Source organism: Panulirus ornatus, chromosome 48 (genome assembly GCF_036320965.1).
Source record: "Panulirus ornatus isolate Po-2019 chromosome 48, ASM3632096v1, whole genome shotgun sequence".
Classification (NCBI taxonomy): Eukaryota; Metazoa; Arthropoda; class Malacostraca; order Decapoda; family Palinuridae; genus Panulirus; species Panulirus ornatus.
Window position 1 is genome coordinate 25,470,044 of NC_092271.1, and position 15,992 is coordinate 25,486,035.

Here is a 15,992-nt window from a genome sequence, read left to right on the forward strand (position 1 = left end):
AACATTTTGAACAGGTTGTCTGGTGGGAACATACTGCCCAGGTTGACCGGAGTGAACATTTTGCACAGGTTGACCGGTGTGAACATTTTGCACAGGTTGTCTAGTGGGAACATACTGCTCAGGTTGACCGGAGTGAACATTTTGAACAGGTTGTCTGGTGGGAGCAATCTGTACAGGCTGACGATGAGAAACACTTTGTGCAGGGTGGAAGCTGGATTCGTTTCTACTGGCGGAGGCATCTTGTACAAATCTGTTCGGCGTGGGAGCCTCCCTCGGGCCTACTTGCTCCTTCAAGTACAGTCTCCTCACTTGATCTGGGGACAACTGAATGGTGCCACCTGGACCCTCGGGAGGCAGTAGGAATGGCCTCTTGCTGGAGCAGTAACAATTCCCATCGACTTGGTAGCAATCAGGACCATGACCTAACTTCTGTGTCGGTCGAGTGTGATGGCTTTGCATGGGTGGCAATAGAAACGGCGAGCTACTGGTACAGTGACACCGACCGTCTTCGGTATAGCACTTGGGATGATGGCCAAACATAGAACGAGCCATGAGAACAGCTAGAAGCCAGAGTCAGCAGACCTGCGTGTATGCTGACAAGAATCACTCTGGACACTAGCTAGGGTGCTCTACTGCACTGCGAGCGGTGCCGCAAATACGTACAAGACCAACAGGAAAAAGGCCCGAACGTTCATGGTGTCTGACGTAACTCAGTAGAAGCATTGTGGAGCTATTTCTTTTTTTCTTTTTATACTTTTTGAATGTTTTCAATTGAAAAAGAGAACACAAGGTGAACTGCGAAGAGCATGAATCAGTCATTAGATCTTATCAATGGCGTATTTTCATCATGCATTGAAAAGATAATGCGATATGTGGGTGGCAGTGGTATACATGACATTCAAGTAAATTCACTCCAAGAGTCAGCACATGACGACAAGTAAGCATGGATGAAACAGATTTATAAAAGAGAAATACGATACGAAAATAGTTTAAAAATTGATAGAAGATCACAATCGTATTACCCCCGCAACAATGACGTGCAAGGATTTCGAGGAAGATACTTGTGACTGGAATTCCCGGGAGCAAATACGTATTCATCAAGTATGACTTCGTGTCTCCTTTTTTTCCTTGTTTCAGCCTGTCTATCTGTCTCACACTGTCTCTCTCCACCACAGGCAATATTATGATTCACCCTTTTTTAATAGTCATTAATATTATACCAAGAGGGGATTATCATTATTATTACACCTCCGTCAGCCTCAAAATTTCCCATTCTCTGCTGTTATCCCAAGAAAACTCAAATTTCGTCATTGCTTCTGGGGATTTGTGTTGGTGAGATATTTTTCTCATTCTTCCTCTAACTGTGTTCCCAATGTGGTGAATACTATGCAAGTAAAGATACACTTACTTGTGAAAAGAGTCAGGTTGGTTATGAATAACACCCAGGCTGACGTCATGGCTCCATTCATTCTCCTCCCTCGCACTTTCCAATACTATTTTGAGTTAAGTATTTTTTTATGAAATTATCTCACTTTACAAGATTGGTATTGACTTTTTCTAAAGAATACTAATTCAAACACTTTTAAAATAGAAAATACGTTTGAAGTTGACAATATATATAGAAATTATACATAAAGCTATTGTTTACACATTTTTCACAGACTGCAGTTTCCTCTGGGTGGTTTAAGGACATTAACACAAAATTCTTTGATAATATATATAAGTGATCGTATATTTGTCGGAGTATAAACCTCTTCAGTAGCAACGAATGATTTGAATTTCCAAGATAAAGGTGAGTATCTCTCCCTTATAAGAAGAGGCTTCAGCCGTCGGTAAACTAGAGTACCGGCCTGAAATCAGAGCACTGTTCAAGGCCAGGTGAATGGAAACTAGAACTGGATCTCGGGAACTTATGGAAACTGAGTCAGAACCTGAGGTCTTTTGTGTTACTTGGCTACACGCCACGGACTTGTGACCACCGTGTTATTCCTCAGGTATCAATGACAAGTGAGTGTAGACAATAACTCGAAAATGTTGGTTTTTCACAGGGAATCCTCCTCTGTGGAGTAATTTTTTCCTCTACATTAATTAATTTGTAGAAGATAGAAATGTTCATATTACTGGGTGTTTATTAACTTGGTAAAGGTCTAGTTTAGCTCCACATAGCTATCAGCTCAGGATATTAGGTGATTATGTTCTTTAATGCTAACTTTGAGTTCAGATAATATAATAAAACTTGCTGAGAGTAGAATATCACAGAATGGTAATCACTGTCATAGAACAGTATAAAGTAAGACAGTAGTGGTACATCAGGGGGAATGTTGGATTAATTATTTGAAAAGTAGGTAATATACAGGTAAAGTTATGTAAACGCCTTGAAAACCTCACCTATCCTCCTTAGCAGGTGAGGTGTATATTGATTTTAAATGTTCTAGTCGAAATTTATCTATTACACCTGTGATTGAGTACTGTACAAAGAGCCAAATTTCACCTGACGACAAGGTGAGGAGACATGTACTGCCATGCCGTAGACTTTTATTTTGGATAAAAGTTCGTTTTAACTTTGCATCTCAGGTAGGTTTGGGCAATGACTACTTGCGGAAATAACTGTGGAGGACCTGTCTATTTTATCTTAAGATGAATGGAAGGAACCAAGGTGATAGTAGGATACCAGGGAAAATCTGGGTTGATTAATGTAAGAGTTGTTAATAATCTTGTTGAAATGAAAAGAACCTTTGAAAACCTCACCTAAGTACCCAAGCAGTCAAGATTTATTGATGAATATTCTAGTTGAAATATACCCATCAAACCTTTGATTGGGCACTGTGCAGTTTGAGCCGGATGTCAGTAATCAGACTACACAGCAAGCAGAAATGTAATCCCGCAGCAGTTGGCTTTAACGTTATTATATTTCTTCTGTTGCATTAGATATAGTTAAGGTTTTCGTATGTTTTGTTGATATTCTGCAATTGTTTTACTTGCTTTTGAATTGATTAATCTCACTTTTTCCCTGATAAACATAACCCTCATTACTAATGTCTTATTGTATTTTGTCACGTCTACGTGAGCATTGTATGATAAAATTTCACAATATCCATAGCTATTAAACATGCAGAGCTAAACTAATCTTTTATCAATACCAGTCTTTTTCTACTATTATTTTGGCTATTCAGTACGGTTTTTGTCGGTGTCGTTGATTTTTACATTACAATGGTATTACTTACCTTTAGAGTAAGTAACCCCATATTTACTACGATATACAGAACCTTCAAGTTGGAACTATTGCCTTATTTAATATTCAGTGAAGTACAATTCTCAAATTCATGTTCAGTAGTTGTTATTCTATTCTCTAGACTCTACAATAGGTTTGCAGAACTAAATAATTCAGTATGCAGAGCTAATAATGACATCAAGCAAAAGTGAACTTTACTTTCTGATTTATTAAAGTGTAAAAGTAGTGAGGGTTATGCATAACTGAAAATGAAGTTAATTTGTAAGATTAGGTAAAACCCGTGTAAAAAGTTAACAGAACCCATGAAACCTTCATCAAACCTCACCTTCAACAGAACCTATGAAAACCTTCATCTAACCTCACGTAGTAGCCAGATGTATAGTAGAAATATACCAACACTATATAACGCTCAGAATTGCATGGCTACTTGGTCTGTCGTGTTTGTTGACATTTGACAGCTTTTGTGAGATGCTCACTTATGGGTGTGAGAAATATATTTTGACTTGAATGTTTAACATTGGGAGATCTTATCTATGAGGAAAGTTAGGTGATGTTTCCATAGGTTCTGTTGATATTTTACAAGTTTATTTCATTCTTTAATCAACCCCTCCAATTTTCTAGATATAACTACACATTTCTTATGGCTTTTGCCTTATTTGATATCATTCTTTCAGATAAAATCTTCCAGATTATACAACACAACTCTTATTGAATTATATATACACAAATGGTTCAGAACATATTTACTCTGTCTCTGAAGCTAGGAATGTTGCGGAACTAAACTAGAATTTTATCTAACTTTACTATTGCCAATGAATACTTGAAAATGAACTGATTTGATATAGAGTAGGAGGATTGTTAGACATCAAAATTCCCATAGATGTTTATTGTTTGAAAAAACAGACTATGATTTTAGTGAAATCATAATTTCACTGAAAGATGTTACATCAGAAATATAAAATTCTCTTGTAGATATGTTGGACCAAAGATTCCCAGAAATCTTGATGATCAGGATCAGTTTCTCTTTTATAGGGTAAACAGATTGACTAATAGATATAGTGCAGCAGTGTTTTGAGAGTAAAGTAAAGGCTATAGAGCTTGATTTTCAGCTCGTACTCTATTCTGTCATTTTACTTAAGGTAATAGTGGTGAGGGATATGAATATCAGGAAAAATGTGGTTAGTCAACGTAAAAGTAGATTAAATGTGGAAGAATTCAACGTAACCTATGAGACATCACTTGACGACATGACATATGCATAGAGATTTACCAGCATTAATGTGATGTTCTCTGGGAGACCACGTGGAGTGGCTGTTTGTGGAGAGGTTGGGCAATGATGTGAACATTTGCTTGATCCGTCAGTTGTTTATTGATGTTCTGTGTAGTCCTGTCAAGTCTCATGCATTACATGTGCGACTCATGCATTTGAACGATGTGGCATGTTATCATGCGGTTATATGATTTACTCATGCAATTAAGAAAGCTAAGAAAAAAGAAGGTATATGAAATGCAGACACCTAGACACTCAGAAACCAAATGAGCTGTATTATTAGCATTGTGGTATTGCTAGACATCTAGGTTGCCATTTCTTCTGGGAGATTTTGCCAGTTCTTAGTCAGCAAATTTCCATTTTAGCCAATTTCTTTACAATTAGAATATGAGGACATGAATCTTGGCTCTGTAAAATTAATTCTCAAAAAATGGAGCAGCTATACACGTAATTCACCCCAGGGCCTGAAGCTTTCTCCTGGTGATATCTTTCAGGAGTTGATGACAATCTTTTTATTCTGTATCTTGTAGTTTTTCTCTTTGCAAGGAGTATAGGGTTTGAGGTTATCAATTGTAGAGAAGAAGCCTGAACATAGCATGTGAAACACTAACTGGCCTTCTAGAGCCTGATGCAACATGTAAATCTCTGGCCTTTTAGAGCCTGAGGCAGAAGGAAAGTTGTTCTTACGAAGATATTGAGGAGCTATATTGTTAGAAAAACAGATAGATGTAAATTTTCTTGACTCTACAAGGCTCCCACTTGGGTTGAGTAGAGAAGCAACCGTTTTCCTCAGAGAGCATGATTGGAGAAGTTTATCCCAACAGAATTACCTGCCCTATTCTTGTTGGGAAGAATGGTTGAGAAAACTCCAGACAAAAAGCTTCAGCCACATCTGAGACATTAGATTTTTCAAGGAAGGATTGATAGGCTTCCCATACTGATGTTATTGTCTTGATAAGGAGGACAAATGCTCTGGTAAAGGTCATCTGTTGTAGATGTTCTCCAAACCTTTGCATGAAAAAGTTGTAGAGAAGCTACACATATAAATTTTAGAAACCAGGGCTTCAGGTCTATGTCCCATATAGGCTAAGGTGGTGTAGACAAACCTGAGATATAAATCGAGGAGTGTGACATAGTTGAAGGAGTTTAAGGCACTAAGGTTTTGTTTCACTTGTGGCTTCTACCACTGCTAAACATAAAACCTAATTAGATGAGAACTTTTCTCAGATTTACTTAGGGGGAAAAGGATATATTGGGTTAAAAGGGAAATCAGGCCAAAGAGAGAATGTCTGCTGATATTTCCCCATGTCTGAAACTGGAGAAACTTACATTGTTAGTAACACACTAGTTCTGATGACAAAGAGATCTATCAGGATTGCTACTCCTAACAAAAAGGTTACATTGAAAGCCTCCTACTCTTTTGACATTTTGGTCGACATTATTTCTGATTTTGTTAGGGAATTCTTCATTCTGTTCTCCTTGGAGTGAATGGTCTTTTGATATCTAGGGAGAGTATCTTTCCTAACTTTCTTTAGAGAATCAGTGAGTTGCAGGAGCCTTTTTCATCAAGCACCAAACAGCCACAATATTGTCTCTCAGAAATGAAATTCTTCACTTTGGACTTGAGACATTCAGGAAGAAGAAAAAAAAAAATATGACCTACTGATCCTTGTTGCCATGAAAGGACTTTGTATCTCTAACCAGAGTCCTGCATTTACATGACTTTGAAGAAAGTCCCATCCTTAAGTTGGACCAAAAAAATTGCTGGTTCCCAAAGCATGGGTGTTTGGATGCTATCTAAAATTGAAAGATTAAGGATACTGATCTCTTGGATGGAAAATGCTGCTGCGTCAGCAATACTTCTTAACAGCGTGGAGGAAAGTGAACATTCTGTGGCAGTCTCTGATTGGCTGAGAGAAGACCTTGAATGAGCAAGCACACCACTGTCTAGTTATAAAGAATAATGCCAAGTTGGGCAAGCCAATGTTCTTCTACAGGCAGATGGTGTTGGAAGGTCCTAATACCGATATTTCTTGAGAAAATTTCACTATCATAAGCCACACCATAGAGGGGAGAAAATAAAATGAAAAAATGTTAGCATATTTTTGACAAATTCAGTACATTATATCTATCATTTTTTCATATTTCTAAGTACTTTTTTAAATTATGTTTAATTTGACCTGAGTTTAAGTTCAGAAATCACTTTCTGTACTTTTTATAATTCTAATTATGGTAAAGTAATAAATCATGGGTATGTGCATAGAATGACTAAATTTTGATGAACAAATGTTTGCTGACATATCAGAACAGTATTGTACATCTATCTATTTGTCTATCTATCTCTATATCTCTGATGCCTGTTCCAATTAGATCTCTCTCAAAGGGATGGCCACGGCAACAGAGTCTCCATAACTAAAGAACTCCAGCGCCGCTTCTTAGCTTTTAGTGCATCACCCTTAACAGACCACAGGCAGAGGGCAAGTCTAGCGCAGTGTTTTCAAAGGCTCCTACCTAATGTTCATAATGACTACTTCTGTCTAATGCTTCCACCAACTACTACCTAATGTACCTGCCTAAATGTTCCTACCTTCTACTTCTGTCTACTGCTTCTATCATTTTGCCAAAAGGCAGGGTTAGTGCATAGTGCTCACTGCATGGTAGGACTTTTTATTTTTTGTGGGCACTGTATTTAGAAAGTTTAGGAGTGATAACATTTTCCAGCATATCAAAAGCAAATGTTGATGGTGATGTGAAAGGTCACTGATTGATAGGCCTAAGTACATCAGGAAGTAAAGATAAAATGCATTAGAAAACTTGAATATGATGTTTTTTCTCATGTTAGAATTAACAATTCATGCATTCTTTATTCTCCCACAGTTTGAGATTGTTAGCTATACTGACACCTAGATATTTTCCCATGAAAATTATATCATCTGTATCATTGGCTTTAATTCTTTGATAATACAAACTTGTGGGTATCAATTTGGTTACCTTTCATTTGTTACAGTATCACAATGACTTTTAATTATTCACAAAAGCTTAATGCTTTTATTTTCTGGATTTCATTAACTGATGAATTTGTATATTAAATGAAGAGTACCATTTTTGTCTGTAAGGACAGTGTAGGTTTGAATGCTAGATGTCTATTGTTATGAATTTTTGTTTAGTACAGGGGAAATCTAAAATAATGTACAATTTATGGACCAAGCATTGTTTGGAGTTTTGATTTTTAAAAATTTTAAAGATACAAGGGTCACAAATTATAGTCTAAAGTTTTATAGTCTAAAGTTTTAGTCTAGTTTTATATACCTAATGCAGGTTTAGGTAGTATTTGTTTGTAGAATATATAGATATTTTTTATATAAGGTATTCAAGTTTTATATATATATATATATATATATATATATATATATATATATATATATATATATATGTATATACATGTGTATGGGGGGGGGTTGGGCCATTTATTTCGTCTGTTTCCTTGCGCTACCTCGCAAACGCGGGAGACAGCGACAAAGTATAATAAAAATAAATAATATATATATATATATATATATATATATATATATATATATATATATATATATATATATATATATATATATATATATATATATATATATTTTTTTTCTTTGCCACTGTCTCCCGTGTTTGCGAGGTAGCGCAAGGAAACAGACGAAGAAATGGCCCAACCCACCCCCATACACATGTATATACATACATCCACACACGCAAAATATACACACCTACACAGCTTTCCATGGTTTATATATTTATATATATATTTATATATTTATATATATATTGGAGACATACATCAAGTGTGGCAATGATTTTGAATACACTGTAGCATGAATTTGGGAATTTATGAATCTTAGAAATACAACCCAGCAGCAAGGTCTCTGGGGCTTGGCTATGGATAGGGGGCTCTAGCTTCAGTGCAATTTACATGAGAACATGAGATTGGATTGAGCAAATGAGGCCATTCATACATTCTTGGCACCACCTCTACACAGGAATTGAGAACAAACATGAAGAAAATGCAAATAATGTAAAAATACAACATGAAGACTTGCAGTGTAAGTTTTATGTAAATTACAACTGTATTTTGTAGGAAAAGCATTAAATGTTAAATCACACTACTTTACTAATAGCTTGGCACCATTAGTAAAATAAAATGTACAGCAGTTTTAGATAATTTACCTTAGTGAGAAGCATAGTAATTCAGACATCACTGGAATGTTCTATGATTTTTATATTGTAGTCATAGAAACACAGGATATGAAATGTAATTAACTACTATGAGTGATTGTGTGTCCATGCAGAGTATTTAGTTTGTTCATGCACATGTAGAGTAGTTAGTTTGTTCATTTAGGCTAATTATTTTTCTAACAGTAGCATTAGTTTTGTGTACAAAAGTCCAGATGAAAGTACATTTTTTCATTTTATTTCACTGGCATTATATATTTCTTTTGCCATGATGGTCATGGAGAAGCTTTTATGAAAATATGGATGGATGGTAAACTTGAAATCATATATTTCCCAATGGGATATGAACCTTGAAAAGTTTCTCTCACAGTCTCTCCTTTATTTAGCAAATCTTATTGGGAAAGCATCATGAGAATGTAGACATAGTTTTGGTTTAAGTCAGTTTTGGAAGTATTAGATTATTGCAAGAGGTGATTATCCATTAGCTTGGGCACTGACACCGTATAAGTAAAAATGGCTTTGGTAACTGTGAACTTTGAAAAGGTGGCCTGTTTTGGCCTTTAAGGCCAGGTTCAGGTATTCTTGGATCCTGAGGTACTTTCATCATAAGTTTAGGGTAATGTATCACCTGTTTTAAATGAATGTTGTGAATTTAGTGTAATCTGTAAGCCTTTTGAAAAGCAGCCATTGGCAGCCTTAAAACGGCCTTATCGGCCAACTTGCAGGAACCTAAACCCTTGCCCAGATTCCGAAATACGGACTTCCATGATTTAAGGCTTGTAATTTCCACAATTCAGCCGTGAATGAGTAACAAGCAGATGCACAGAGAACTATAAATGCCCTTCAAGGTTAAGACCTTGCCCAGATTCTAAAGTACCAACACTCAAAGTCTGGGGCCTCTATGTGCTGTTTTGGCTGTGATAGAGACAAACAAAAGGGCCAACATTTGAAAATAGGACGAAGAAGGTACCTTGAAACCTTGCCCAGATTCAGATGTATCTGCATCATATGTTTAGGGCCTCTAGATGTCCCTCTTTGTCCATGATAAGTAATTAGGAGTAAATTTAAGTTTTGTCATTAAACCGCTATGGAGACTGCAGTCAAATTTTTAACAACGTTAGAACATAGAAAAAAAAAATCATTATTTGGGGACATTCTACAATTTACAGTCAATGCATTATTCGCATTACCGGCCGATTCGTTTAATGTATGAATTTAGTGGTGATTTTTGGAGTTAGAGTTAATCTTGTAAACTTAATATTGGAAATTCAGACTCTCTCTCTCTCTCTCTCTCTCTCTCTCTCTCTCTCTCTCTCTCTCTCTCTCTCTCTCTCTCTCTCTCTAAGTAAACATCGAATCTTCAAAAGAAAATTGGACATGGTTAAGTAAAGTACATTATCTCTAGGGGTGACGAATGAAAAAGTGTAGCGACCCAGAAAAGCAGCATAGCAACTGTAGCACGGTATCGAGAACCCTACGAGCTAATCTTGCCTTGCCTCAGGCAAAATCTCGTCGTAGGTACTCATAGGAAGGTAGACATTTTCCCATTTTTTTCCTCTTACTCGTTCACTTAACCAAGCTCCGTCCCTTGGGCCATGTTCACCAAGTAGTGGATGTACCCTAGCACATGTGTGTGCCTGTAAGCAGAGCCACCGCAGGGGTTACAACATCGAAGTGGGAGGGAAGGCAGTACTGACTCACCGCCTACCCGATCCCACCTGGTTGTAGATTCACTAGACCCTTCGAAACCATTGCTTTAACATGGCTCATCATTGGCTTATTATAGTTTGTTCTTTGACTTTCTTGAGCCTTTTATATGTGTGTACACGTGTGTGTGTGTGGGGGGGGGGGATTGCTGTCAGGTTTTCTCATAATTTGACTTGAACCCCTATTTCTGTTGGTTTGTTTATCTTTGAGCAGGATGCGAACTTGCTTAACTTCATATTTTGAATATCGGAGACGAGATGTGGTGTATTTCGCTAATTGAGGAAGAAAAGGAATCTCTAATTTTAATGACAATATGCGTTATCGTTTTGTACCCCCTCCCCCAAACCTAGTCATGTTCAGCTGGAATATGAAAAAAATCTGTACGCTGGGGTTGGACTTCTTGTTTCAGAATATTCTGTTTGATCCACTATCCCATAGCGTAAGATTTCTATTTTGTTTAGGAGATGGATGTTTGACATCTGGGCTTATCTCTCAAGGTTAGTAAGGCTGTCAGCGTCAAGTTGCATCTGCAAACCGAATAATGTTCACTACCAGGTGTTACTGATAATTCGAAGACGAGGTACACTTTATGAGGTCCATGTTTAGTAGGTGTGTATGTGTGTGTGTGCAATGTGATATGCCGGCGCATGTCTTCATATGAGTAACGCCGTATGTTTGTGCCTGCAGCATCGAACTCGTTGGGAAATACAAACACCCGCCACCTTACCTGAGGCATGTTGCTCTCCAAGTATGGTGTTCCGGGAAGTGTCGACCTCTCGAAGCCCCATGTTGTTGTTGCCCTCTCCCCATCACCACCACCACCATCTCTCTTTTCCCTCCTTCCCCCACTTTCAACTTTTTCCTGAAACCACTGACGCTGAGGACGCTTGTTGACGGAGCCGGGAATGGCCACGAATGATACTGAAGCAGGAAGAGCTGATGTTAACTAGGATTTCGTAAGATGCGTCCTCGAAACCCTGCCATTACTTTCACTGGTAGTTTTGTCATTTATGATTACCTTTATCTATGGAAATAGTGCTTTTCATGTGTATAGTATTATGGGAGGATTAACTGTAACTATATGTATTGTATAATTTAAAAACAATATTGGACTATTATGAATTACCCAAAAATACAGCTTTAATGCTAATCAGTTTTTATTATATTTAAGTTAGTTGAGACGGGACGGGCAGCTCTGTGCAATAATCACGACCAAGCCAATTTATCGGTCAGTTGCTTGGGGACGATGAACAGCTTCGTTGACTGGGGACCGATTACCTCGACTTACCTTGATTTTGACAGAACGAGGGTTCCGTGCACCAACCCTGCTAGCAGTAAAGTTAGATATATACTGCAATGGGCTGGAGATCATGGGGAATACCTGATTGCGTCCGCTGGATTCCTCGTGCTCGAGTACTTCATGTTTATGCATCACTTTTCCTAGTACTGCTGGACCTGATGGTCCGCCCTCCGTCTTTCGTAAGGTGATGCAAGGATCTTGGATCATTCCCTTGTGAAGATTGATTGTGAGGTGGGTTGTAGATGTCCAGTGTTATGGTGGTTGTGGTGGGGGGCTTTGTTTTATTGATGGACGTGTTTCACCGTGGTACCGGACTTTTAGGACCGATAGATTTTGTGTGTGTGTGTGTGTGTGTGTGTGCGTGTGCCTTAAAGGGCGGTCGCTAGGCGAAATCCAGTGTGGTGATATCCTAGTGAGGCACATACATAGGTTCAGTTAGCCCGCGCGTATATTGTGATGTTGGGTGGGGGTGTAGGGCGTATGAGGTTTGTGTGTGTGGGGGGGGGGGGGGAGGCGACGGTTGGCGTTGTGTACTGGTATGTGTGTGTGTGTGGTCGTCCCCCTCAGTGTAGCATTCCCCCTCCCCCCCCTCCACTCTCCCACTAAGACATCCTCCCCTCCCACGCTCTCCACAGCACAAGGCACCACCACTACCACCCCCACCTCCTATCACTCCTCCTCACCCTCCCCCTCCCACCAACTTACTACAGCAGTGGCACTCACTGTGCCTGTCAGCCAGAGAATCCCCACAGCTGCTTGTGGCTGCTTTCAATCCGGATTTTGTTACTGTGAACGTGACCGACGAACCAGTGAGTCACGTCGGGCGCTTCCTGCAAAACAAAAGTGTGGGGAATGAATATTATTATGTGTGGTGGAATCTCAGTGCGCTCGTAAATTCGATCGAAAATTGTGGGAGAGGGTGTTACGGGCTTGGTACAGATGAGAGGGATATACGAGACGGTCGAAGCTGTGTAAAGGTGGCTTGAAGTGGTATGAATTAGTTGTTACCTACACGGACGTGAGGATAAGTTTAATGGTGGTTTCATGTCCATCCCCCACCTGTTTTGTTGTCTTGAAACGGTAGCCATCGAGAGAGGCTGTTAGATGTAACAAATGCTTGTTTGGCAGATATGCCAGAACGGATACGGATAATAGCTGAATGTGAATGGTATCGAGAACGACTTCTTGTGAGGGGAACGACCAGCCGTTTAACAAAGCTGCTAGGAACGACCGGTTATTAACTGTCTGTCGAGCACAACAAGGTGTTGCGAGAATGACAAACCACCAGTAGTTACGAATAGCTCGTAAGGAACCAGCTGTCAACCAAACGACCAGCCCGGCAACAGGGCAACCAGCCATCAACAAAACCACTAGCTATCAACGACCAGCCGTCAGCAGAACGACCACAGCTGTCAGCAGTACAACCAGCTGTCGGCAGAACAACCTGTTGTCACAGAACCACCGTCTATCAGGCAACCAGCTTTCAAGATTGAACCGACCTGGGTTGTAAAGCTGGTGGGAGCAGCTAGGCTAGGGAGGTGGTGGTGTCCCTTCGCTAATTTGGACTGTCGAAAGAATGCCAGGATGGGCGTATCTCGGTGGAATGAGGAGCCTTCCCACACCCCCACACGCCTATACACCTTTCCAAGGTAAGCCTGTATGCCGCCCCATTGATGAAAAAAAAAATTATAATAAATTGAGCCGCCTTTCGAGAGCCGTGTGGAAAGCCTAGCTTCTCCTTGTGTAGCCGGCTAAACGCCGATTTTTTTTTTTTTTTTTTTAACGTAGACCAGAACTTTGGCCATCGTCTTTCAGTGAGTAAGAGCACATCACAATCAAGCAGGCATTTTTTTTTTTTTCATTATTCTGCTCTGTAATAATGGAATCACGGAACAGCTCCAGCTCCGTCCATCGTAACGGAAGGCGGCTTTTGTTGTGGTTGGGTCCAAGCACCGACATTTGCAATCAGCGCTTGTCTTGTACTCGCATCGAGTGCATCACATTTTGATGGGAGTTCACAGTGGGTCCATTCACGTCGGTAACGTGAAAGGAATGGGAAAATGACTGAGGACATGGTTGAGGCAGACAGCGTTTATTATTGATTTAAGAAGTTGTATGATGATTGTTAGAGACAGTAGAAAATGGTCATTGTCAGCACAACTCCCTCCTCGCACAACTCAAATAGGTAATTAAACACACGGACGCGAGTGTTAAAATCCTTGAATCACAAATAGTGATTACAAAGTCGACGTGATACAGAGAGAGAGAGAGAATGGCGATTTCCATTTGTTTACACCCCCTTAGTTATCTGCGAGACACTTGAGCAAACAAACATGGCATTCCTATGAGATTAAAGGCTCTAGTCAGCAGAATTCTGAGGATACGAAAACAGACTTGTTCAGCGCTTTTCCTCCCGGGCATGACAGAGGCAGTCCCAGGGCGGTAAGGATGCGTAATTGATTCGTTTACAGGAACTTGATAGATGTTCAACCTATTTTCTTTCAGCAAATCCCTAGTGAATTTATATCTAGCTGCTCTCGTGCTAATGATTTGTTATTATTGACTTTTAGAGACTATAGAGTTAACGTGTATGCGAACAAAGGAAAATGCCATGTTATCACTTGTTACACATTACGTTGTTGGCTTTTCATAGTCATTGATTGACAGGTGCTTCAAGCGAATGATTTGTGGATTTTTCTGTCTTCTGTTGCTGCGAGTTTGACTACACACTGCGATGAGCTTTTGTGCTTAGTTTATATATATATATATATATATATATATATATATATATATATATATATATATATATATATATATATTTCTTTCTTTTTTTTTTAATTTAGCTGTGGCTGTTCGTGGCCAGCACAGACTCACGTATATGAATGTATTCAGTTTTTTGAATCCCTTGGTTGGCTCATCAAAGGAATGGACGGATCGTCTTGGTGTTGAGCCCCGGGAACGTGTTGTTGCCTTCCTCCTCTCAGTCCTCTTTTCCCAGCTTCCTCCTCCTCACCACACTCCCAAACAACATACCCTTCCCATAATTCTCCAACAGCTTGTACCTTTTCATCAGACGACAATCTGGAGAGGCAGGCGTTCGTGGCTGTCTCCGTCCAGCAGTCCATACTCTACCGTAAAACCAGTTTGCTCTTGGAGCACTGGTAACGTCATGCGTTAGGCAACGTGTGAGTTGAAACCAAACATCATGTTAAGTAATGCTTGATTAATCCTAGTATACACAAGACAAAGCGTATCTTGAGATATTATTGGTGATGGGACACATATAGGACTTTAGGTTGAGGCAAGGAGAGAGCATACGTTGGTCTTAGATGCATCGACAAAGGGGAATAAGTTGGGCCTGACCGGGCCTAGGGACGAAAAGGATACATGCCTGTTATTTACGTGTGAAGTAACGAGTGTTTTGCTCTGTGTTGCAGGAACGAGGCGAGCGAAATAATGAGTGTTTTGTCCTGTGTTGCAGGGATGGGGCGCGGCGTTGGGAGCGCTGGGTTCCGTGACCAGGTAGTGGGGCTGGGCTACCTGTGGGAGACATGGACGGAGGCAGAGCAGGTGGTGGTTGTGTACTCCCTGGTGCGGCGGCTGGGTCCTGTCCCTGCTCGGTTCCTCCTCAATGTGCTCACCCACACCACTGCACCCGACGCCGCCGACCTTGCCCCCGCCGAGGCCACTGCCAACGACCCAGGTAAGGCCATCCACCGTGTGCATCCTCCGACCTGACTGGCGTGTGATAGGCTGCAGAGGAGGGGAGATGCTGCTTTGCTGGAAGTGTTGCTTTAAGATAATTTGTTTTGTTGTCAAGTAAAGCATAAGTTTTTTGTGTTCAGAATTAATGCTGAGCATTGTAGGATTTTTCTCTCTCTAGCAATATTTAAAATTTCAGTTGTGCTTTTTTTTTTATCATAATGCATGGCCAGACCTTGCTTATGTAATCATGCTATTTTTATTTGTTGATTGATTTGCCTGCATGACTTTGCCTTCCAGGCAATACCCCTACCTTAACCAGGTATGACCCGCTGACACACCCACACACACACACACACACACACACACACACACACACACACACACACACACACACACCTCCCCACTATTGCCACAACAAGTAAAAAGTGTGGATCACTTTTCTTGCTCACCACATGTAGTAAGCAGCTGACAATAAGCTATAAAGCTCATTACTACACACATAAAGACAGTGGATTGACCTGATTTTTAAAAATTTATTTTGTTTTAAAATTTCAAGTCATTTACCG

At 39.8% G+C, this 15,992-nt stretch overlaps 1 protein-coding gene across 6 annotated transcripts in view; it reads left to right on the forward strand.

Moving 5' to 3' along the window:
• The first annotated feature begins 1,664 nt into the window (after nt 1-1,664).
• LOC139763870 (protein Smaug homolog 1-like) overlaps nt 1,665-15,992 on the forward strand; it is a 136,839-nt gene continuing 122,511 nt past the window's right edge. Inside the window, exons 1-2 of one of the 6 annotated variants that reach the window (XM_071690237.1) lie at nt 1,665-1,792; nt 15,203-15,424. In XM_071690237.1, the coding sequence (XP_071546338.1) occupies nt 15,205-15,424 (220 nt within the window). In that variant the 5' untranslated portion in view covers nt 1,665-1,792; nt 15,203-15,204. Of the gene's footprint in view, nt 2,008-12,871; nt 13,371-15,202; nt 15,425-15,992 lie in introns of those variants that run through there. The other 5 variants (XM_071690238.1, XM_071690249.1, XM_071690236.1 and 2 more) reach the window with 5 other exon arrangements.